General features: G+C 38.9%; 1 protein-coding gene across 1 annotated transcript in view; it reads right to left on the reverse strand.

The window, feature by feature from the left end:
• Window positions 1-1163: 1163 nt before the first annotated feature.
• Window positions 1164-19931, reverse strand: part of RANBP17 (RAN binding protein 17) — a 189727-nt gene continuing 170959 nt past the window's right edge. The window contains exons 26-28 of the mRNA XM_060786264.2: window positions 9946-10044; window positions 4382-4509; window positions 1164-1881 (exon numbers count right to left, since the gene is read on the reverse strand). Coding sequence (XP_060642247.2) covers window positions 1785-1881; window positions 4382-4509; window positions 9946-10044 — 324 coding nt within the window. The 3' untranslated portion in view covers window positions 1164-1784. The remainder of the gene's footprint in view (window positions 1882-4381; window positions 4510-9945; window positions 10045-19931) is intronic.

Here is a 19931-nt window from a genome sequence, read left to right on the forward strand (position 1 = left end):
AAATAAACGTTTTGTTATAGTTAACACTTTACCACAGCCTGTGTGTGAATGTCATTGATATTCAAACCCTCTGAGGAAAATAAACCCCATAGTAACAGAGAAGAGTATTACTAAGTATCCTCTCAGCCTGAATATTAGAAAAGGTGGCAGCATACCCCAATTGAAGAAACAGTTACAAAACACCTCAGTTCAGACGTCATTCAGATATATTTATATACAGTTATATCCTCCCCTGATTTATCAGTCTCCCTCCTGTGAGTCCCTTATAAGTGTTGTAGCTTGTGGGATTCGCTAATTTTAAATTTCCCTGTTCCTTCTCCCTGAAAAAGTAGTTCCTTGGGTATAGAGCCTTTATATATGGTCTTTTGGGGACCACTACTTGTCCTAACACCGTCACTTCCACCAAATGTGGAAATCTTCATATGACTCATTATTGTCACCAAATTTGTGGGACTTCTTGTCCCACTGTTATAGCATCACTTGTAGAGACCACCCAGACATCTCAATGGTTCCTGAGTTAGACTTGAGTCCTATAATGCCACCACAGAGACCATGTGTAGTAGACTACTAGTCCAATACTATGGTAGTGTTTCCAGAGGCACATTTGTATAGCAAAAATGTAGTTCCTCCTTTCCTGAAGGACTTGGTACAACTGTAGGTTGAAAATGTGACTCCAGCTGAGAAACATTAAGATGGTAGTCATTTCCCCCCATGATTGTTTGATAAAAAACTTTGGAAGTATCGGCAGGCTTCTATTACATGGCTTTTACCCCAAGCAAAGTCAGCAGAGAGAATGACCATCAGTTTGGGAAATTTTATCCCCCACATTGAATATACTTCTTGAAAATCAATTCAAAGAACAAGTGCATTCAATGCCATGGACCTAAAAGCTGAAATGGATCTTTTTCTTACCCTTTAGACGGTATTATTTAGGACCAGGATTGAACTCCTCTAAGAATTCTGTGTAAGTAAAGATGAATCCACTCTTTGTTGGCAACCACTATTTACAAAACATATAACCTAGGACATAAAGATCTATTTACTTGCAGGGTTCTTGTAGTGACAGCTGACTTTACTCTTGTTCAAAAAATACTTTACCAATTAAACAATGTACATTTTCTGGCACTGGGATTTTGACCTAAAATGAAACATTCACAACAGACTGTATCAAATAAGAATTTATTTACACTCTATTTATCAAATGTATTGTCAGCTGTGAGTTTGAAAAGTACTGCTTTCTTGATTTTTATCTTTAATCCAGATGAGTTAATTGCTGTTTTGTTAACCCCTTCTTACAGACAGTATACTTAAGACATAAATCCTACACTTTTCCATCTTTATTGGTTAAAAATTATACTTTCTGTTCGCTCAGAGTTTGAATAAAGTTATGAAAGAACTCAAGACAGCATCAGGAACCTAAACGAAGAATCTATGAAATTGTTTATTGGTTTGATTGTAGATGTGAAAGCTCTAATAAATGTAATTTCATGAAGAAAATACATATAGTATTTTGTTCTTTGGTTAAGTCCCATTTCTGCACCATATAACCGTGAAAAGAAATAAGAAACCTGGACAGGAAAATTCAAAATGGCTCTTTATGCCAAGTTTCCTTTTACACAGTTTCCAGTGTTACAAATTCTTACATTTATGCCAGAGATACAAACAGGCAGAAGTTATTTAAAAAAATATTTTCTATGAAAGTCAAAACCTATCTAACAATATAGCGTGGCATCCCAACTTTCAGAGTCTGGTCATTATTATTTAAACTCCATTCACGTTGAGCATCAACTCATCATGTCCGAACTGCTTGATTCCGTCACTCCCTCACAGCGCAGGATTTCAGCCATGTCTCTGCGGAAGACGGACATGTTCTGGGTGAATCTGGAACCAAGAAGACCCCAAGGCAAGTTAAAAGTACTTATCATTTAAGCCTTTAGCAAAATCAACTGCAAATATAATAATAGCCTGACAACTGATACAACACTGAAGGAAAGCAAACTCCTACATTTTAAATCAACCCTATTTTTACTACTTCTAGAATTCTCAAACACCTTTTAACAAATTTGGCTACACGGTCATCATACCTAGATTATGTGAGTTTCTTTTAAAATAACTATCAGATAATTTTTATTTAATGTATTGCTTTTTTATACCACCACACAGCCAAAGCTTTCTGGGTGCTTTACAAAAAAATGACCAAACTGAATAATTATACACATGAAACTTTTTTCCCTTTCTCTCTGTCAAGACTTTTGTCCAAAGAACCACCCTTGCTTTTGTGCCACAATAAAAACATTTTGCATCCTCACAATATTGGGTATCTTGTGTACATCAAGAGGTAAAATGTCAATGTTACAATTCCAGGTGATTATGTAATGAAATGGAAGAGAAAAAACAGTATTTAAAACACAAACATTAAGAAGTACATTTTATTGAGAAATTCCAACCTAGACAACATTTTTGACCCTGGGTTCATTTTGGAAACTACATTATTCCATAAATTAACACGTGACTCTGTTGATTTTGGATTGAATTTTTTTTTTTTAAAAGGGTTAGGGTTAGGGTCCCATAAATTCCTGGGAAAACCAGGAATTTATTTATTTATTTATTTATTTACTATTTATTTACCGTCCTTCTCAGCCCATAGGCGACCGGTAGGAATCTCCAAAGTAATTAGGAAGCATGATCCTTTTGGAGATTAATTGGCATTCACACTATTTGGAATAATCATAACCTTTTGGAAAGGCATGATCTTGTTAAAGATCGCAACCTTTTGTAAAGTATGATCTGCCTGAGAAGAGTTAAAAACTCAATCTTTTTCTTAGTGGTAAATATCCACTAGTATTCATGCAAGGCAATTTAGGCTTCTCAGCTGTTAGACTGATATACATGGTTATTTCTCTGAACTGTTAGGAACAAAGATATGCCAATGCACAAAATATATAGCAGATCTTCAAAAGTGTAATTTCGATTGCCCAAAAATATTTCTACTCTCCCATAAAATATACTGCTTTCAAATCATGCTCCCAAGACACCAAAAATAAGTAGCCTTGGTTAAAAGTTTAACATAGTTGACTTACTTACAAACTTCATGTATTTAGCATACAGGTACATTGCTTATACAGGGTTAGTCAAAATGAATAGGCCAATAAGAAAATTAATTGTACCCGAATTGGCCTATTCATTTTGACTAACCCTGTATATCAACTGTACTATACTGTACTACAACTGACTGTATTATACTGTAACATACATCTGCTGCAAATTAAATGAACATCTCACTGCAGCATACTGACTATACTCCTGCTCTAACTGACATCAACCAGTTCACCTGACTTCTAACTCAAACCTCAAATGACTTCTAACTGACTTAACTGATTTCTGATTCAAATGGATTCTAAAATGGAGTCTCGCTCTGAACATTCTAAGAACAGGGTCCCTTGGTCTGTAGTCCCTCCCAAAACCTCTAACAACATAGAGTTAAGGTAAAAACTGCATACCAATACATACACACTCAATTATATGCAAAACAAACAACTAGTATAGGAGGCTTGTAGAAGTTTGCTATTTCCAACAGGTGAAAGAAAATTTCGATGGGTTATTAACAAATTCAATCAAGAGAAACCAAATGCTGAAAAACATTTATACTATTTGTTTATCTCAGGGATCCTCAAACTTTTTAAACAGAAGGCCAGGTCGCAGTCCCTCAAACTATTGGAGGGCCGGATTATAATTTGAAAAAAATATATGAATGAATTCCTATGCGCACTGCACCTATCTTATTTGTAATGCAAAAAACACTTTAAACAATACTATAATTAAAATAAAGAACAATTTTAACAAATATAAATTTATTAGTATTTCAATGGGAAGTGTGGGCCTGCTTTTGGCTGATGAGATTGGATTGTTGTTGTTGTGTGCTTTCAAGTCGTTTCAGAATTAGGTTGACCCTGAGCGAGGGCCGGGTAAATGACCTTGGAGGGCCGTATCTGGCCCCCGGGCCTTAGTTTGATGACCCCAGGTTTAACTTCTAAATCATGAACAGAGGACGTTGGGTTCCCCATTAAAGCAGATTCTAATCATCCATGCATCTACTGGGTTTTAGTATGTTGCGGCAGATAGAGCTTTTAATGTGTGTGTATGCACATGTGTGCAGTGTTTTTATGTAATTATACTTGAAAGCTCTTTTAAATGCTGTTTTTAACTTGTGTTCTTTAAAAAATAGAGTTGACTGTCATTGTTATAACTTTTGTACATAGGGTTTTTCAATTGTATCGTGTTTCTAAAATATTGTTCACTGCCTTGAACAATATTGGGATGGGATACGAAAGAAACAAATACAATAAACAAAACATAGCTATTCAGGAAATAGTAGGATTACCTATCTCTGTTCTTTACTAGAAGATTCTGCTCCACTCCTTCCATTAGGTTTCTGAAGTACTGATGAAGAACTTCTTGTTTATCAGGAGGCTGACTGTTTATCAAACCTGCCCTTAATTCACTAAAATACTGAAAAGACAAAAGACAAATCATTAGGAGAAAAAGGAAAGAAATAATTAGTCAGATTTCCAAATCTATGTTTGAATGAGTTCAGCTTTGGAAGCACGGGGGGCACAATTCTATCTGGAATAACAACTGTTGCAATTTCCAGACCATAAATTCAGATGGCTAGCTGTTCTGGTAAGGCTAAGGAATGCATTTGAGATTTTTTCATTTTAAATTTCAAGTTCATCTACATCCTAATTAATTTTAATAATTCTTATAAAATATCCAAGAGAAAAAATAGTTCTCACATATTTATGTTTTATCTGTATGAGGCACTTAATTAGAGACAATAGTCCACAACTAACTAGATAGAAACCGGTTCAAGTAATAAAAGTCCTATCTCCTTTGAGGGACTGTTGAATCTACCACATTATAACTTACATGGCTTGAGGCTCAAAATAAATTAGCACAACTTCACGAGACCTAGCAGATACTCATGTGTACAATGAAGGCAACTCAACCAATCCACACAAAAGCATGGTAATTCAATATATCTAGCTATATAAAGGAGCCCCTGGTGGCGCAGTGTGTTAAACCACTGAGCTGCTGAACTTGTTGATTGAAAAGTCAAAGGTTTGAATCCAGGGAGTAGCGTGAGCTTCTGGTGTTAGCCCCAGCTTCTGCCAACCTAGCAGTTCGAAAACATGCAAATGTGAGTAGATCAATAGGTAATGGTGCTCCATGCAGTCATGCCAGACAATGCCGGCTCTTCGGCTTACAAATGGAGATGAGCACCAACCCTCAGAGTTGGACATGAAAGGGAAAAACCTTTACCTTTACCTTATCTATATAAAAGTATGTCTGTCTGTTTACATCACAAAGGCTGTGGCTAGGTGACAATCCAGTGGCTCTTTGTGATGCGACTGGATTGGCTGCTGCTAGGTGAAGTGGCCCTCTGTGATGTCACTGGGAAAGAAAGGTGTCATATGTATGAGGGGATACGAGGAAGGAAGGAAAGAGCCGCAAAGAGAGCCATGTTGCCATGGAGACATTGTGAAGTAGGCCCTCTCAGAGCTGGAGAAGGGAGAAAGGGGAGGAGAAGGAAAGAAAGAGAAAAAGAAAAATAGGGAAAGACTTCCTAAAGGCTTTAGTACGCCACTGTATTAGAATCAAACCCTAGTGGATACCAAGATCCCACTGTATTCATAAAAAGAAAAAAAAACATTTCACTATTGGGATTTGAGAAATCAGATTAGGAACAAGGTGTCTTGGGTTTAAATCTCAAATCAGCTGTTCAACTCTCTGGAGAACCCTAGCTCCATCCCTCCTTCTTAGCCTAATTTATACAATAGGGCTGTTGTAATAAGCAAACGAGGGAGTGGACCATGTACTATCTGAAGGAAAGGGTACAAATATAGCAATAAGTAATGGCAAATTGGTATTTCCTAGATTAACTGACAGAACAATGAGGAAATGGTATGTTTACCCTTCCTTTCAGGCATGTGTAGACAGGAATGCACCCCAGTGACTCATCTCCAAGTTGCATTCAAAGTAATGCCGGGGCCATGAACCTAAAGCAAACCACCTATCAGCACTTTATTGCTAGCTTTTCGGAAATTGGAGCCATGAATGCTATTGGTACGTGGGAAACATAGAATATTTGTTGTTGGTTTGATTTATCTGTATTCATATTTCCTCTCCCCCCAAAAAAGCAGATGAAGAAGCGAAAACCAGGCTTAACTGACTGCCTCTCTAATGCAGATAAGTCCAAAGTGACTAGGTCTAGAGAGGACCTGCTCATAAATAATGGTGCACATATACATTCTGCAGCTAACCAGGCTCCACGATCATTAGAATGCAATATCGTTCCAGAAGGAAGTAAGTGGAGCTGGGCGTATATATCTTACTATTCATGATTGCATAGCTGTATCTTCTTGTGAAATATTTAATTCCTTCTTACACTAAAGCTGCTAAAATCAAAACCACATAATTAATATAAAGCCAGGATAATATTTAATACTATAAATCAGAGGCATTGGCTAAACAAAAGTGTTGCCGAGAACAAGATTGGGAATGCATACGACTACTTATTTCTGCCTTTTATAATGATGCAGTGACTCAGGGCAGATAGAAAATGATTAGTTTTCCTCCCAAAGTAGGAAATATTGCTTCCATCTGTAAAGGATAATATTGTGATGTCATAAACTTTTTCTAAACACTGAATTTGCCCTTATTCCCTCTCAATCATTTTAAAAGAACTGCTCCTCGTATGGAGCGTGGATTTAAATCACAATAATACACCAAGAAGATGAATGACAGTGCTATTGGATATGGTTAAAATTGGATCCTTCAGCACAGGTGAATGATGAGACGGCGCTTCTATACTTGATATATTTTCTTCTTCTATTAGTTTCCTACCAGGGCTGGGATTTCAGTTTGAATTTTAATGTATGCGGCTGCTGCTAATCTTAGTGTCTGATTTTTTCCCAGCACCCTCTTATTGTATAGACAATTCATTCTGCAAAGCAGTAATGCACTGCCACTTGTGACTGCCCAGGAGATAAACGGATTTGGAATAAAGTCAGAACTCACACTGAAGGATGGAGAGCACTACAGGTCAATATCTTCAGGAGCAATCCCTTGGCATCTGCAGCAAGAGTTCAGACTGGCTCCCACCACTGTATTGAAACTGGGTTCTTTGGGGGTCTGAATCCATAGACCCCTATTTTCATGTGCAACCATTACAAAGGGGACTCACCTGAAAAAGGCCTCCAAAGTTGGAAGGTTTCAGTGGGAGCCTTAAGACATAAAATGATAGGTTCTGGGTGCTGCTACATATTTGGGACTGTGTCTGCCCAGGCTAACATTGTGAAATGCTTTGAAAAATTCTTTCTCATCTCCCCACATCAGAAATCAGAATTTTCAGCACGCAAGCATGACCCTGTGTGTCTCTGTGAATAATTTTTGAATTGCAGGAAGGACTTTGCCACCAAGAGGGCCTTTTCTTGAATCCACTAAAAATGATTACATGTAGTCCCTTCTATGGGTGCTATATTTTGAGTATTTATAAAATATTGTCCTAAATAAGAACTGTTGATGTTGAGGATATGTTCAGTGTAGAATGTGGTTTAACTGCATTGAACTCCATTATATGAGTCCACAATGGCCATATAATGCAGCTTCAAACTGCATTATATGGCAATTTCGATGGGCCCAGTGCTAAAGCAGAAATATGCTTTGTGTATGGAAAGGAACAAGCTCAACTTTTTATGTAAAGAAGGAAGCCCTTACTATTGTGGAGTCTCTCTCAGGCATGATCCATGCGACTTATTAATTGATATACAAGACACAGTTTATCTACTAAATTCAAGTACAGTCAGTCCCCGAGTTACAAACATCCAACATAATTGACTCATAATTACAAATGGGGGTGAGACGAAAGAACTGGGAGAAATTTGCTCCTGAAAGAGTTGTTACGAGGAAAAGGTGTTTCCACTGAAGCTTTATCAGCAATCCTGTTTCCACAACAAACCATTTTTTTTCAAAAATCCATTTTTTTTCAAAAATCCAAATTTCACAGGTACAGAAAGTAATGTGAAATCTTCTGTACACAGACAGCAAAACAAACGCCATAAGGGTATTAACCCTTTCCTATGCTATCCAAAGCTTCTATCCATCTATCTATCTATCTATCTATCTATCTATCTATCTATCTTTGGCTAGAGTTACACTTATATTTATTTATTTACTTCATGTATACCTCACCTTTCTCACCCACATAGGAGGACTCAAGGCGGCTTACAACTCCAGCAAGATTCAATGCCGCATGAACATAATTATAAAACACTAGCTGTGCCCTGCCACGCGTTGCTGTGGCCTATAGTAAAACTTATCAAAGTTGAGGTAGATATCTGGACTATTATGAAAGAGAGGTACCTACCTATTCCTTCCCCCTTTTCCTCTCCCTTTCTCTCCTTTCTTCCTTCTCTACCTCTTTCTTTCTTTCACTACTTGATTTCATCCTTCTCTCTTTCCTTCATTCCCTCCCCATTTCTTCCTTTGCCTTTCTTCCCTCTCTGTTTGCTTCCTTCTTTCACTTTTTATTTCCTTTTATTTTACCACCACCATAACAATAACAATAATGCAATGCATTGCCTCTGGGACCTGACACCTCTCCCATTCCTCCAGGGTCTCATAGGAACAATAGCATAATAATAATAATAATAATAATAATAATAATAATAATAATAGAAATAACAACCTTTACCCGCCACGTGTTGCTGTGGCCAATCTTCCCTCTTTCTCTCCTTCTTTCCCTCCTTCCTTCCTTCCTTCCCTCCCATCTTTCCTTCTCCTCTTCTTTCTCTATCTCTTTCCTTCCTTCCCCCTTTTTCTTTCTTTTCTGCTGTCTCTCTTTTCTTTCCTTCCATCTTTCCTTTTCTTTCCTTTTCTTCTTCCTTCTTTCTCTAACTTTCCTTCCTTCCCCCTTTTTCTTTACCTCCCTTTCTCTTTCTTCCTTCTTTCCTTCCTTCCTGTCTTTCCTAGATTTTGACAGGGCGGGAAGGGGCGGGGTGGGGTTTGGAGGTAGCGTGAAGTAAAAGGAGGTAAGATTGGGGTGGGGGAGTGATGGAGCGTGGGGTTGCGTGTGTGCGTGTGCGGCGGCGGGGGGGAGTGATGGAGCGTGGGGTTGTGTGTGTGTGTATGGCGGCGGGGGGAGTGGGGTTGCGCGTGTGTGTGCGGCGGCGGGGGGAGTGATGGAGCGTGGGGTTGCGTGTGTATGTGCGGCGGCGGGGAGAGTGGGGTTGCGTGTGTGCGTGCGGCAGCGGGGGAAGTGATGGAGTGTGGGGTTGCGTGTGTGTGTGCGGCGGCGGGGGAAGTGGGGTTGCGTGTGTGAGTGCGGCGGCGGGGGGAGTGATGGAGTGTGGGGTTGCGTGTGTATGTGCGGCAGGGGTGTGTGTGTGTGCGGGAAGCAGCGCGGCGGGGCTTGGAGTGGGCATGGTTTCCGCAGAGGGAACGTTGGCCGGAAGGGCATGTGCGCGCGCCAGGGAACTTGCGGCTGGGCGCCAATGCGCATGCTCAGTTGTTTTGCCGTTTTGTGAGTGTGTTGTTGTGTTGTTTTTCATTTTGAGTAGATATGTTTGTACCTTGTGGGTTGTGTTATGGGCATGGGAATTTTGGTTAAGTTTCGTTGGGGGGTTTTTGAGTTTTGTTTCCTCATTGGATGCCCCTAACAAATTTATATATATAGATATAAAAGTGCATGATTCCATTTATCCATAATACTTGCTCTTAATCCTTATCATAAAAATGTACCTGCTTCGACTTACAAACAAATTCAACTTAAGAACAAACCCACAGAACCTATCATGCATGTAACTTGAGACTCCCTGTACTGCAATTCACAAACAGACTTGAATTGTTTTTTCACTTGACTGCAAGTTCTCATTCTGGAGCACTTACTTTCTCGTTGAGGAGTATGAGTCCCAAGAGGGGTCTTGACACAGACCATTGGTTTCTGCAATCCTCAAAAATGATGGTGTTCAAAAGAATTGACATCATCTGAAAGAAAGACAATGTTTTTAAGAAAAATACAAATATACACTGCCAGATGGTATATATTTCTGCTCCATATTCAACTGTGATTTTTTGGGGTTCATTTGGCACCAGACATATAAGAACAATGCAAAGCAGTCAAGCATACCTTTACTGAAAAGGAAAAAGCCAGAAACCTACTTCTAAGAGCACAATTCTGTCACTTGTTGATACCAATTTCTTCTGACATTTCAGATAATGAAAACATCGCAAAATTTTGTATTCCTGTACTGGTAATTTGTGTGGAATTTTATGTGAGCGAAAAAAGCAATGAAGAATGGATGTTCACAGCCATGGTATTCCATGTATTAAACCTAAATAAATATAGAAAAATATACTGATATTTGTAAAATTTGGGCTAGAAGGTGGAATACAATGAGGGAATTTCAGAAATGAAAATAAAGTATCCATCTCAATCTCAAACGCAAAGAAAATGTGGAAAATTCCTCAATAATTTCTTCAATGCCAGTAAGTTGCAGGCAGTTGCGTCTCCAGAGAACCGACAAGCATTGCAAGCCAGACTGTAATAATAGCTGCCCAATAAGTCAAACAACATGTTTCACTAAATGAAAAAAAAGATCATTTCAGCTCTCCAAATCACTCAGAACAAGAAATGATCAAAGATTACTTGATGCTTCAACACAAACAGCATATTGTATAGTACAAGCAACTGATCCCTTCATTAATGCTAGTGTGCAACAGTGGCAAGTTATTAGTTAAGTATAAGGATTTTTAAAAGCATGTTACACAATGATCTCTAAAAATACTCTCCTATGTAATCTTCATTCATTCCCTAACGTTGAAACATTTGAAGCAAAAACCAAGCCTGTTTCTTAGGATAGTGACAAAATCTCTACATAGTGTCAAAACAGGTATTTTACTGCCATTTCAGTTGTGGATAAATGATATGTTCCAAGGTTAGTTCTAGTCACAGTTACACATATTGAGGTATTGCTAAGCGCAGAGGAAGGAAAAGTTAGAAATATGCGAGTAAGCTGGAATGATATTTAGTGCTCTTTTGAGTCGCCTACAGGCTGAGAAGAGCGGTATATAAATACAGTTAATAAATAAAAGAGACATCTCTTTCTATCTGGAGACTGAGGTAATGATTTAGCGACCTATAGCGACTGTAAAGTAGTTCCTCTAAGGAAGTGGTTCCCAACCTGTGGTCTGTGGACCATCAATGGTTTGCAAGAACAAAAATATGGTCCGCGGTCTCACCATCACTATACTTTTGTCTTGAAACCAAGCGGCAACAAGAGCGACTGGTCTCGCAAAACCCTCTTATAATGCTGAGGCAATGGGGATGTTGATAGGGCAGAGGCTGACTACTCACAAAAGATTACTACGGCAACATCAGCTCTAGATTATTTAATATGGTTTTTTGTAGGCGAGCAGATGGTGACTACTGAATGGCACATGTTCTGTATCAGAAACTAGAGCTGATATGGTCTACCCAATGCAATTTGCTGAATCAGCACCCCAAATAACCAAACCAAATCTACAGTTGACCAAAAACTGATTCATAACCCTTTTGGTACTAATATTGGATAAAAAAAAAAAAAGGTTGGGAACCGCTGGTCTAAGGTACTAGGGTGTGACGTTCATCGTGTTCTTGTGCAGGGTGTTAAGTCAGAACACACAGTTTGGTAGAGAATGAAGTTGGGTCAACATCGAACTTTGACTCAAGTGCTGGCATCTCCAAAGCTGGCACTGATGGATGGTGCTTATGTTTAGATTTTTTTTCTTTCTCTTCTCCTTCTGTTGGTGTTCATATTGTACCAACAATGATGGAGAGGCTGAATGTTTTCTTGCTTGCCCAGAGCCATGAGATATTGACGGTTTGGTTTGGATAGGTGCTGCCTGACATGAATCCCATGAGTCCAATGTAATTTAGTGCATCCGGGGATGGTTGAAATTGTGGTGGAGGCCATTGCTGTCAAATGGTACAATCTTTGAAGAGTATATTAATCCAGTGGTGCTTTTATCCTGAGCCAAGCCATTCAGGAGCAACAATATTACAGATGAGAAGAACAACCAGGAACATTTGAACAACAACCCTCTGTGGCCTTTGAAGGAGAAAACAGTAGCCAGCATCTGCTGAACATCATCTCTTCCATCACCGCCACCCCATTTTCCTTTTGTGACCTGTATTATTAGATTGTAAGCCTGGAGGTAGGGAAATATCAAACTAACGATTTGCAAGCAGCTCTGGGAACATTTTTGGCTAAAGAATGGGTTATAAAGGCTGTAAATAAAATAAACATGACACTAAGTAAAGGGCTTGCTGCAAGAGAATATTCTTCAGCCAGCTTCTTTCCAGGCTCAATGCGAAGTGCTGGTTCCCACCTATTAAGTTCTATAAATCTAGGCCTAGGCTATCTGATACACTTCATGTGCCCTTATGAACCAGCTTGGGCCCCAAGGACCTCAGCATCAGCCCATTTCTCAGCACCACTACCTTCACAGGGATGGCTGCTGGGAACGTAGGAAAAAGCCTACTCTGTAGTTACTTCTGTGCCTTGGAACACTATTCCTAAGGAAGCCTTTTGAAAAATGACAGGATATAAAAAAGGAGAAGGGGACAATGCATTCAAAGCTCTTCAAAGAGACTGTAGATTGGGTTTCTTTCTCTTCATGCACTTTTGTCCTCTTGACTTTGTAAGATGGCTTATAGAGCGCTTATTTTGTGTCCACAAGTTCAACCAGTGATATTTTTATCTGGAAAAAAGAACTCTAAAAGCATGTGTTAGAAAAGAATCGCTGCCTTCGTGGAAAGTTGTCGGCAGTTAAGGCAAATATGACCAGGCTAGACAGACCAAAAGTCTGGCTCATTTAAGACAGATTCACACCCTTCCTGCCTCATAGCTGGCTTCTGTAAAGAATGCTAGCATATACACTTGTTGCTGTACAGGTGCCAAGTGCTGCTAATGATCCAACACAAACATCTGTATCAAACATCTATATCAATGAATGTACATCAATCAGCGTGTAGAATTACAACATGAAATTTCTCACTGTAGGGAAAATTTTGAAACCAAGGGGCATTTGATGCAAGACAGCTAGACATTTTGAAAGCTGTATCTAATGCAGAACAGAGGTGATGCTTCATAGAATTCTGCCCATGTTGGTTAAACAGTGACAAAATTTCTCATCACCCATTGTAGGGAAACATATATGGTTTTAGATAGGCTCTTTCTTATATGTTAGTGTTGCTCACAAACAACTACTCAGACAAGGATGTTGAGCCATGGCAAATTGTCACCATCAAACAAAACAACAACTCACTCTCTAAGTTCTACCCCAGGAACTCCTCTTAAATACTGTCCACCAGTCTTCAAATACTCTGGCAACCTTTTTGCCAGATACCATCCACCTCTGAAATTTTGAACACCCTCTGTCCCTGCAAACAGACCACTTGCCTGAAATGACACAATATGCCGATGAATATCATGTGCTTTTGGCTATCTCAGAGAAAGAAACTGGCAAAACCATCTCTGAGAGGACTTGAAGGCACATGCTTACATAATACACTTGCATAACCCCCATGCACAACAACACAGTGCATTATGCCTTACTATAATTCACAGACTACAGAACGGTGATATTTATAGAGACGGCAGAACATAACAATCAAGTTTCAAGCTTACTTGATGCAAAGACACAATACTATGTTAAACATGAATTTCCACTGTTACTGATGCAAACAGATAAAAGGTCATTTTAAATTGCTTTCTAATGGTGTGGAGTGGAAATGCATGGTTCTGTTGTTCTGTCTCAGAGAGAAAACTGCGTATGTCATGTCAAGTTTTGAAGATAATATTTTAAGAAGGATCCTGGTAAACTGGAAAGGACTCAGGTTAAAAACAATGATAAAGTGCTTTTGGACAATTTACAACAAAGGAAACTCTGAAGGAATATCTGGATTTATTGCCTATCCTTTTCAAAGGTGGATAATTCAGAGGTTAGTCCAGAGGAAAAAGCAATGAACCCTATCACCAAAAGCAGGCTGCATCGGGGCAGTTCATGGAATGGCACACATTTGGCTAATGCCACGTGGATGCACAATTTCATGATGGCAAAAGCCTATATAAATTTAAGGACTTCAAACAAGCATTTTGAAATGTTATTTGAAATTTATTTCAGCATTTAAGAACACATTTCTTAGCACATTTATACATAAAATAAAATAATATTTTAGGGAATCAAAGCTCTAGTACTTAGCTGTATCATTCCAGACTACAGAAAATAGCACAATATGATCTAATGTTAGCTAACACAATTTAAAAAACCCCCCAATATACTTATTATGTATTTGTATCAACAAAATGAGCCATATACATGAGGGGAAGGAACAAGAGCTTGGACTGAGCAGTTCCAAAAGCTGAGTTTGGATCTGGGTGAAAGCCTCTTCGACAAAGTAAACATTCGTATTTTATGTGATGCAGTCCTGTTCAGGCATTAAGACTGAACAAGGTAGTCAATGGAAGAGTAGAATCACAAGACTGAGTTGGCTGACCCTATCTCCAATGTCCCAGTGTCTGCAAATCTTGGCCTCCTAGGTTTAAAGTTGTGACATTGCATGGCAAGACCTAAAGAGGTATTCACTTGAGCATTAGTAGAATTTGGGCTTTGTTTGCTTCTTAGACAGAGTGGAATTTCGTGGGTTCCATATTCATCCATTACCCTGCGTTTCCAAAGGCAGCCATTCAAAAAGCCATTTTTTTCGGTTGAATTTGTTCGTAAGCTGGAACAGGTACATTTTAAGTGTAACTCCAGCCATATAGAAACTTGATAGCACAGGGAAGATTGAACACCCCTGTGAGGTTTGTTTTGCTATCTGTGCCCTCGTTCAGAGGATTTCACCTCACTTTCTGTCCTTGTGATAATTGAATTTTGAAAAATATGTTTTGCTGTGGAAACAAGGATTAGTGATAAAGCTTCTGTGGGAGACACCTTTTGCCTATGATAACTCTTTCAGGAGTGAATTTTCCTTCCTAGGAGAATAAAAAGTAAAAAACCAGGCTCTTTGAACAAGCCTTTGGAAATGCAGTGCAATAGATAAACACGGGATTAGGTAAATTTAAAACATGGAATGGCCAAGACGATGCTACTGGAAAATGAGATTCACAGGAAGATATTGGTTACTATATGTTTTGAATGGTTTTTATGTTGTTTTATAATGTTGTTTTAAATGTTTTAAGTGTATATTGTGAGCTGTTACGGCATTGAATGGCTGCCAATCTGTAAGCTGCCTTGAGTTGCCTTCGGGCTTGAGAAGGGCAGGATAAAAATATGGTAAATAAATAAAAATAATCAGTATATTTCTCTCACTTCCTATTGTCTCATCCCATTCTTAATGATGAGTTGTTTGTAAGTCAGATGTTTGTAACTCGGGGACTGCCTGTATATGATACAGGAAACGATGAAGTATGCCCTGATGGGTACAATGCAGGCAAAAAACCTTAATGGAGCAGCAGTTCACATGCATTTCATCTGCAACATCTCACGACAAATAAGATCTTCTCAGGCCTCTTTTACACTGCCAGACAATCCAGGTTATCAAAGCAGACAATCTACATTATCTGGTTTGAAGTGGATTATTTTAGTCTATACTGCCATGTAATGCAGTTCAAAGCAAATAATGTGAATTTTATACAGCTGTGTATAAGGGGCCTTAATCAGTTTGTCTTCCAACCAAGACAGCAAGAAATAAAATGTCTAGCAGACAGAGTAAAGAAGTCAAGAGACCTCTGCTCAGTGGTGGAGCACATGCTTTGTATAAAGATGGTATATTATCTGTGGCAACTCCAGCATTTGTTTTCATTTTTGTTTAAAAAGACCTTAGCTGGCAGAGCATGGGGAGATCTTTCACTGCCTGAGGCTTTGCAAAGCTGTTGTCTGTCATAGAAGACAATGATGGACCTGACAGAATGTACCATGGAATCACCATAGAATTTGTAGTTAGGGAGGAGGTGGAATTTGTGTAGTTTGCATTTTAATACGAACCAACTTAATTTACACTTCCCAAAAACACATCCAACCCATCACTTCTGCAATCTAAATCATAATGAATTTTCTGGCTTTTCATGAATTTATTTACTGTGTGTAATTTGGATCATAGCTTCTCAAACTTCCAATTGGTTTAGCTTGAAACACATGGTAATATTGTGAGCTTCAAGATGTCTATTTTTTCAGGCTTGGGTATACTTGGAGGGGTTTGAACTTGGGAGGGATCGGCGTAAGTGGCAGAGTACATGGATTTGAATACAGAACATTCCAGGTTCAGCCCCGAGCAACTAAGGAGAAGAAAGTGGTAAGAACACGTGCTTATGACACTGGGTGGCCATATGAGGGTCTAAATAAGGAATGAGAACATGCGACTCTATCCATGTTGTTGAACTACAATTCTTGTTACCCAATGAAGGGGCCGAATATTCACCACTCCAGATTGATTGATGAACATCTGATATGATATAAGCAACCTTCCACTGCCCTACATTTTCCTCTCTTGATTTAGGGAAGACATCTACAGTAAGAGCTAAAAGTTAAGCATACCTATCAATTATCTCCTTACATCATCACATAACATAATGACATTTCCCCACTGATTAAAAAGCTACTATAGCCTCGCATGTTTTATTACTCAAACTTTTGACAATTGGCAAATTGCTTTTTAAATTGCTGACAAGATAATAAAGCAGATGCCTGCATTTTATCTGAAAATAAATACAACAGGAACAGGAAGACAAGAAGCAGTTGCATGACGGCAAATGTGCCTTTTGGAAATAAATGCCTCACTCTAAGAGAGCATTGATCTAAAATTAAGCAGTTTTGGCTTGATTTGTAGGCTTCTAATATGCTGACAAAAAAAGAGGACAGAATGGAGATGAACAAATGTTGCTGCTGTTATATGCCTTCAAGAGTCAACTCCGACTTATAGTGACTCTATCATTATGTACACTTGGGAGTCGAGACAGAAGTGATGGCAAAGCAAATACAAACAAGGGAGGGGGTTTAATTTTAACATCAAAAGGAGAACTATGGTTGAAGGGAAATAATTACTCCCATCTTATATGCTGCCTTTTTCAGAAAGCCTTTTGTCTCTCCCTCCCGGCTCCAACACCAGACATGAACCAGGCTGGGAGAAAAGTGCCCAAGGCAACAAAATGCAGGGTGGAGTTGGCCCCACTTTGTGTATGAATGGGAGAGAAATGTGAGTGTTGCTGCTAAGTCAACGGTAGTTATGAATTAAGAGCCATGCTTTACAATGGATAAAAGACAGCCTCATGTTTGACAGGTGGGTTCAAACATAAAAAGCCAGCATAGCTAATCTGCTGCATGTACAATTAGGTGTCTCAAGGGACAGCAGAGCTTACAAAAAAGGCAAGACTCCTAGGTGTTGCAGCATTCGCTCTGCTGTATAGTTGGGTGTTACGAAGGAAACAGGTGATGCATGGCTGACTCAGCCATATGTCACACAACAAGCGGAAACATCTAAACAGAAAACGCACCTCAAATTATTGCCTGTGCTGTATTCCATGTAAGCTCTCAGATGAGCGGTATTTGGGCATGTGATACAGCAGACAGATGTTTTCCAATTAGACATCTTTGTAGCGTCCCATCTGTGCTTTTGGATTTGCACATTCTTCTTCCTCAAGGCTGGAATAACTTATCACCTATAAAAAGGATTCCGAAGCTGCTTGTTTTAAAGATGTTTGGCATCCTTTAGATTGTAAACTCAAGAGAAGTCCTTTTCAGTTAGCGTACATCATATTGCGGCCTGGATCCATTTGGAAAATACGTACTCAATCAAACATCTTCTTCTGTTTTACAATGTGAATGCCAGCCTTTGTAGAACACAGTCTCTACATGTTACTGTACTTTCACTAAATTTCCACCACTGAGACTGGAGAACTGCCCCTCTCTGAAACATTCACTATCACATGATTAATGAGGGGAGAAAACAGAATCCATTACAAGTCCCTCTTGAGAGAAGAAAGGTGCAGACAGCCTGATCCTGTTAATAGCTTTGTCATATGCTGCCTCTGCCAATGGCCTTGGCAGCAGTCTATCACAGCAAAGAATGCAATAAGCCTACAAGCCCCTTCACATCTGGTCCTAAACTGTTGCTGAAAAGCTCAATGTCTTTGCTTACGTCAGCCACAGAACACCTGTTTAGCTTGCTGAGGGTTCTAGGCTCCATCCCCAGCATCTCCAGGTAAGTAGACGAAATAAGACTGCCTGCAAGCTGCTGTCATGCATTGTTGAATTGCCTGACTCATATAAAGCAGCTTGCTATGTTCCCTGTCAGAACAGTCATATTAAATATGAAAAAGGAGTAAAAGAATGATAAAACAGTATGAATTAATTAATTGTTACAGATTACTACATTTGGCCTTTATAATTTTGCTTTGAAATGGTTTTACATATAGACTCAGAATACTTCTTCTCAACTGCTCTATTTAGACCAGGCGTAGGGAAACTTCGGCCCTCCAGGTGTTTTGGACTTCAACTCCCACAATTCCTAACAGTCAGTAAGCTGGCTAGGATTTCTGGGAGTTGAAGTCCAAAACACCCGGAGGACCGCAGTTTGTCCTTGTCTGGTCTAGACCAAAGAGACATTTCTTTAAGAAGGATTGCTCTTCAACAAGAAGGATCAAGCAGTGATAAGGAGAGATATATTAGAGTAGGGTTGTCAAATTCATATTCACCAAGGGCCACATCAGCCTTATGGTTGCCTTCCAAGGGTTGGTTGTAATTACAGTATAAGACTGTATAAATGTAACTCTGTCGCCCTGGCATTGAAAGCCTCACAGGCCACATAAAATGACATGACGGGCTGGATTTGGCCTGCGAGCCTTGCGTTTGATACGTGTGTATTAGAACATGTTGATCACTTGCTCTATGTTTAAAAGAAGTTGCTTGTTTCCTAATGACTTCTAATGGATATCTACGATTTAAGTGACATTTTTTATTCTCTTTACTACTAATTGATACACAAGTAAGCATTTATGCCCTTGAGACAATGATACATAAGGTACAGTAAATCAGTAGAGGTCTCTTTACTACACAATCATAATGTCCTCCTGAAGGCTGGCTTTTAAAGTGGCACATTATTTAGGACACATATTGAAACTGTTTACAGTCATATTAAGTTGATTTTGAAGTAGTTCAAAAACCGACCCTACAGCTCCTTACATTTTACAGTTTGAAAACCTATGCTCATAAAACGAGAGCCCAGGTAGTAACAGCAATGATTCCAAATAAAGATGGAAACAAATTCATTGTAGAACAAAAGGAAACATTTTTAAAAAAAAGAACTATACAATTTCTTGCCAATTAAAGTAAAATACAGTTGTATTATTATTGAAACCAGCCTTCTTGATTATTTTTTTTCTGACTAAATTGACTGCATCACTCTCATCGAATTTGTCTGCTTACTCAATTTTTAGTAAAATATTTATTACAGAACACTATATGGTGCTTTATAACATAAAGAGGCTAGTTGCTTTTCTCTCAGTAAAAATAATTTAAATATAATAACCTGCCAACTAAATGGTGCTGTTGGTTATAGCTCCTACATCAACACAAGTGTCACAGGTTCTGACTGTAATTCACATAGACTTTATCTATAAGCAGCAGCAGATACATTTCAAGTGAAGCAAGAAAAGGGCCAAGGATAGAACACCTCAATCAATGCATCCAGAAATATGTGTGAGAGTAGAACACAGCTTGGATCAGGAATTTTCCCCAAGTCCCTGCAGCTTGTGTTCAAATAATCATAAGTTGCTTACCTGTAACTGTGGTTCTTTGAGTGTCCGTCTGTGAAATTAGCACATATGGGTCTTCTT

Source organism: Anolis sagrei, chromosome 1, assembly GCF_037176765.1.
Source record: "Anolis sagrei isolate rAnoSag1 chromosome 1, rAnoSag1.mat, whole genome shotgun sequence".
NCBI lineage: Eukaryota > Metazoa > Chordata > Lepidosauria > Squamata > Dactyloidae > Anolis > Anolis sagrei.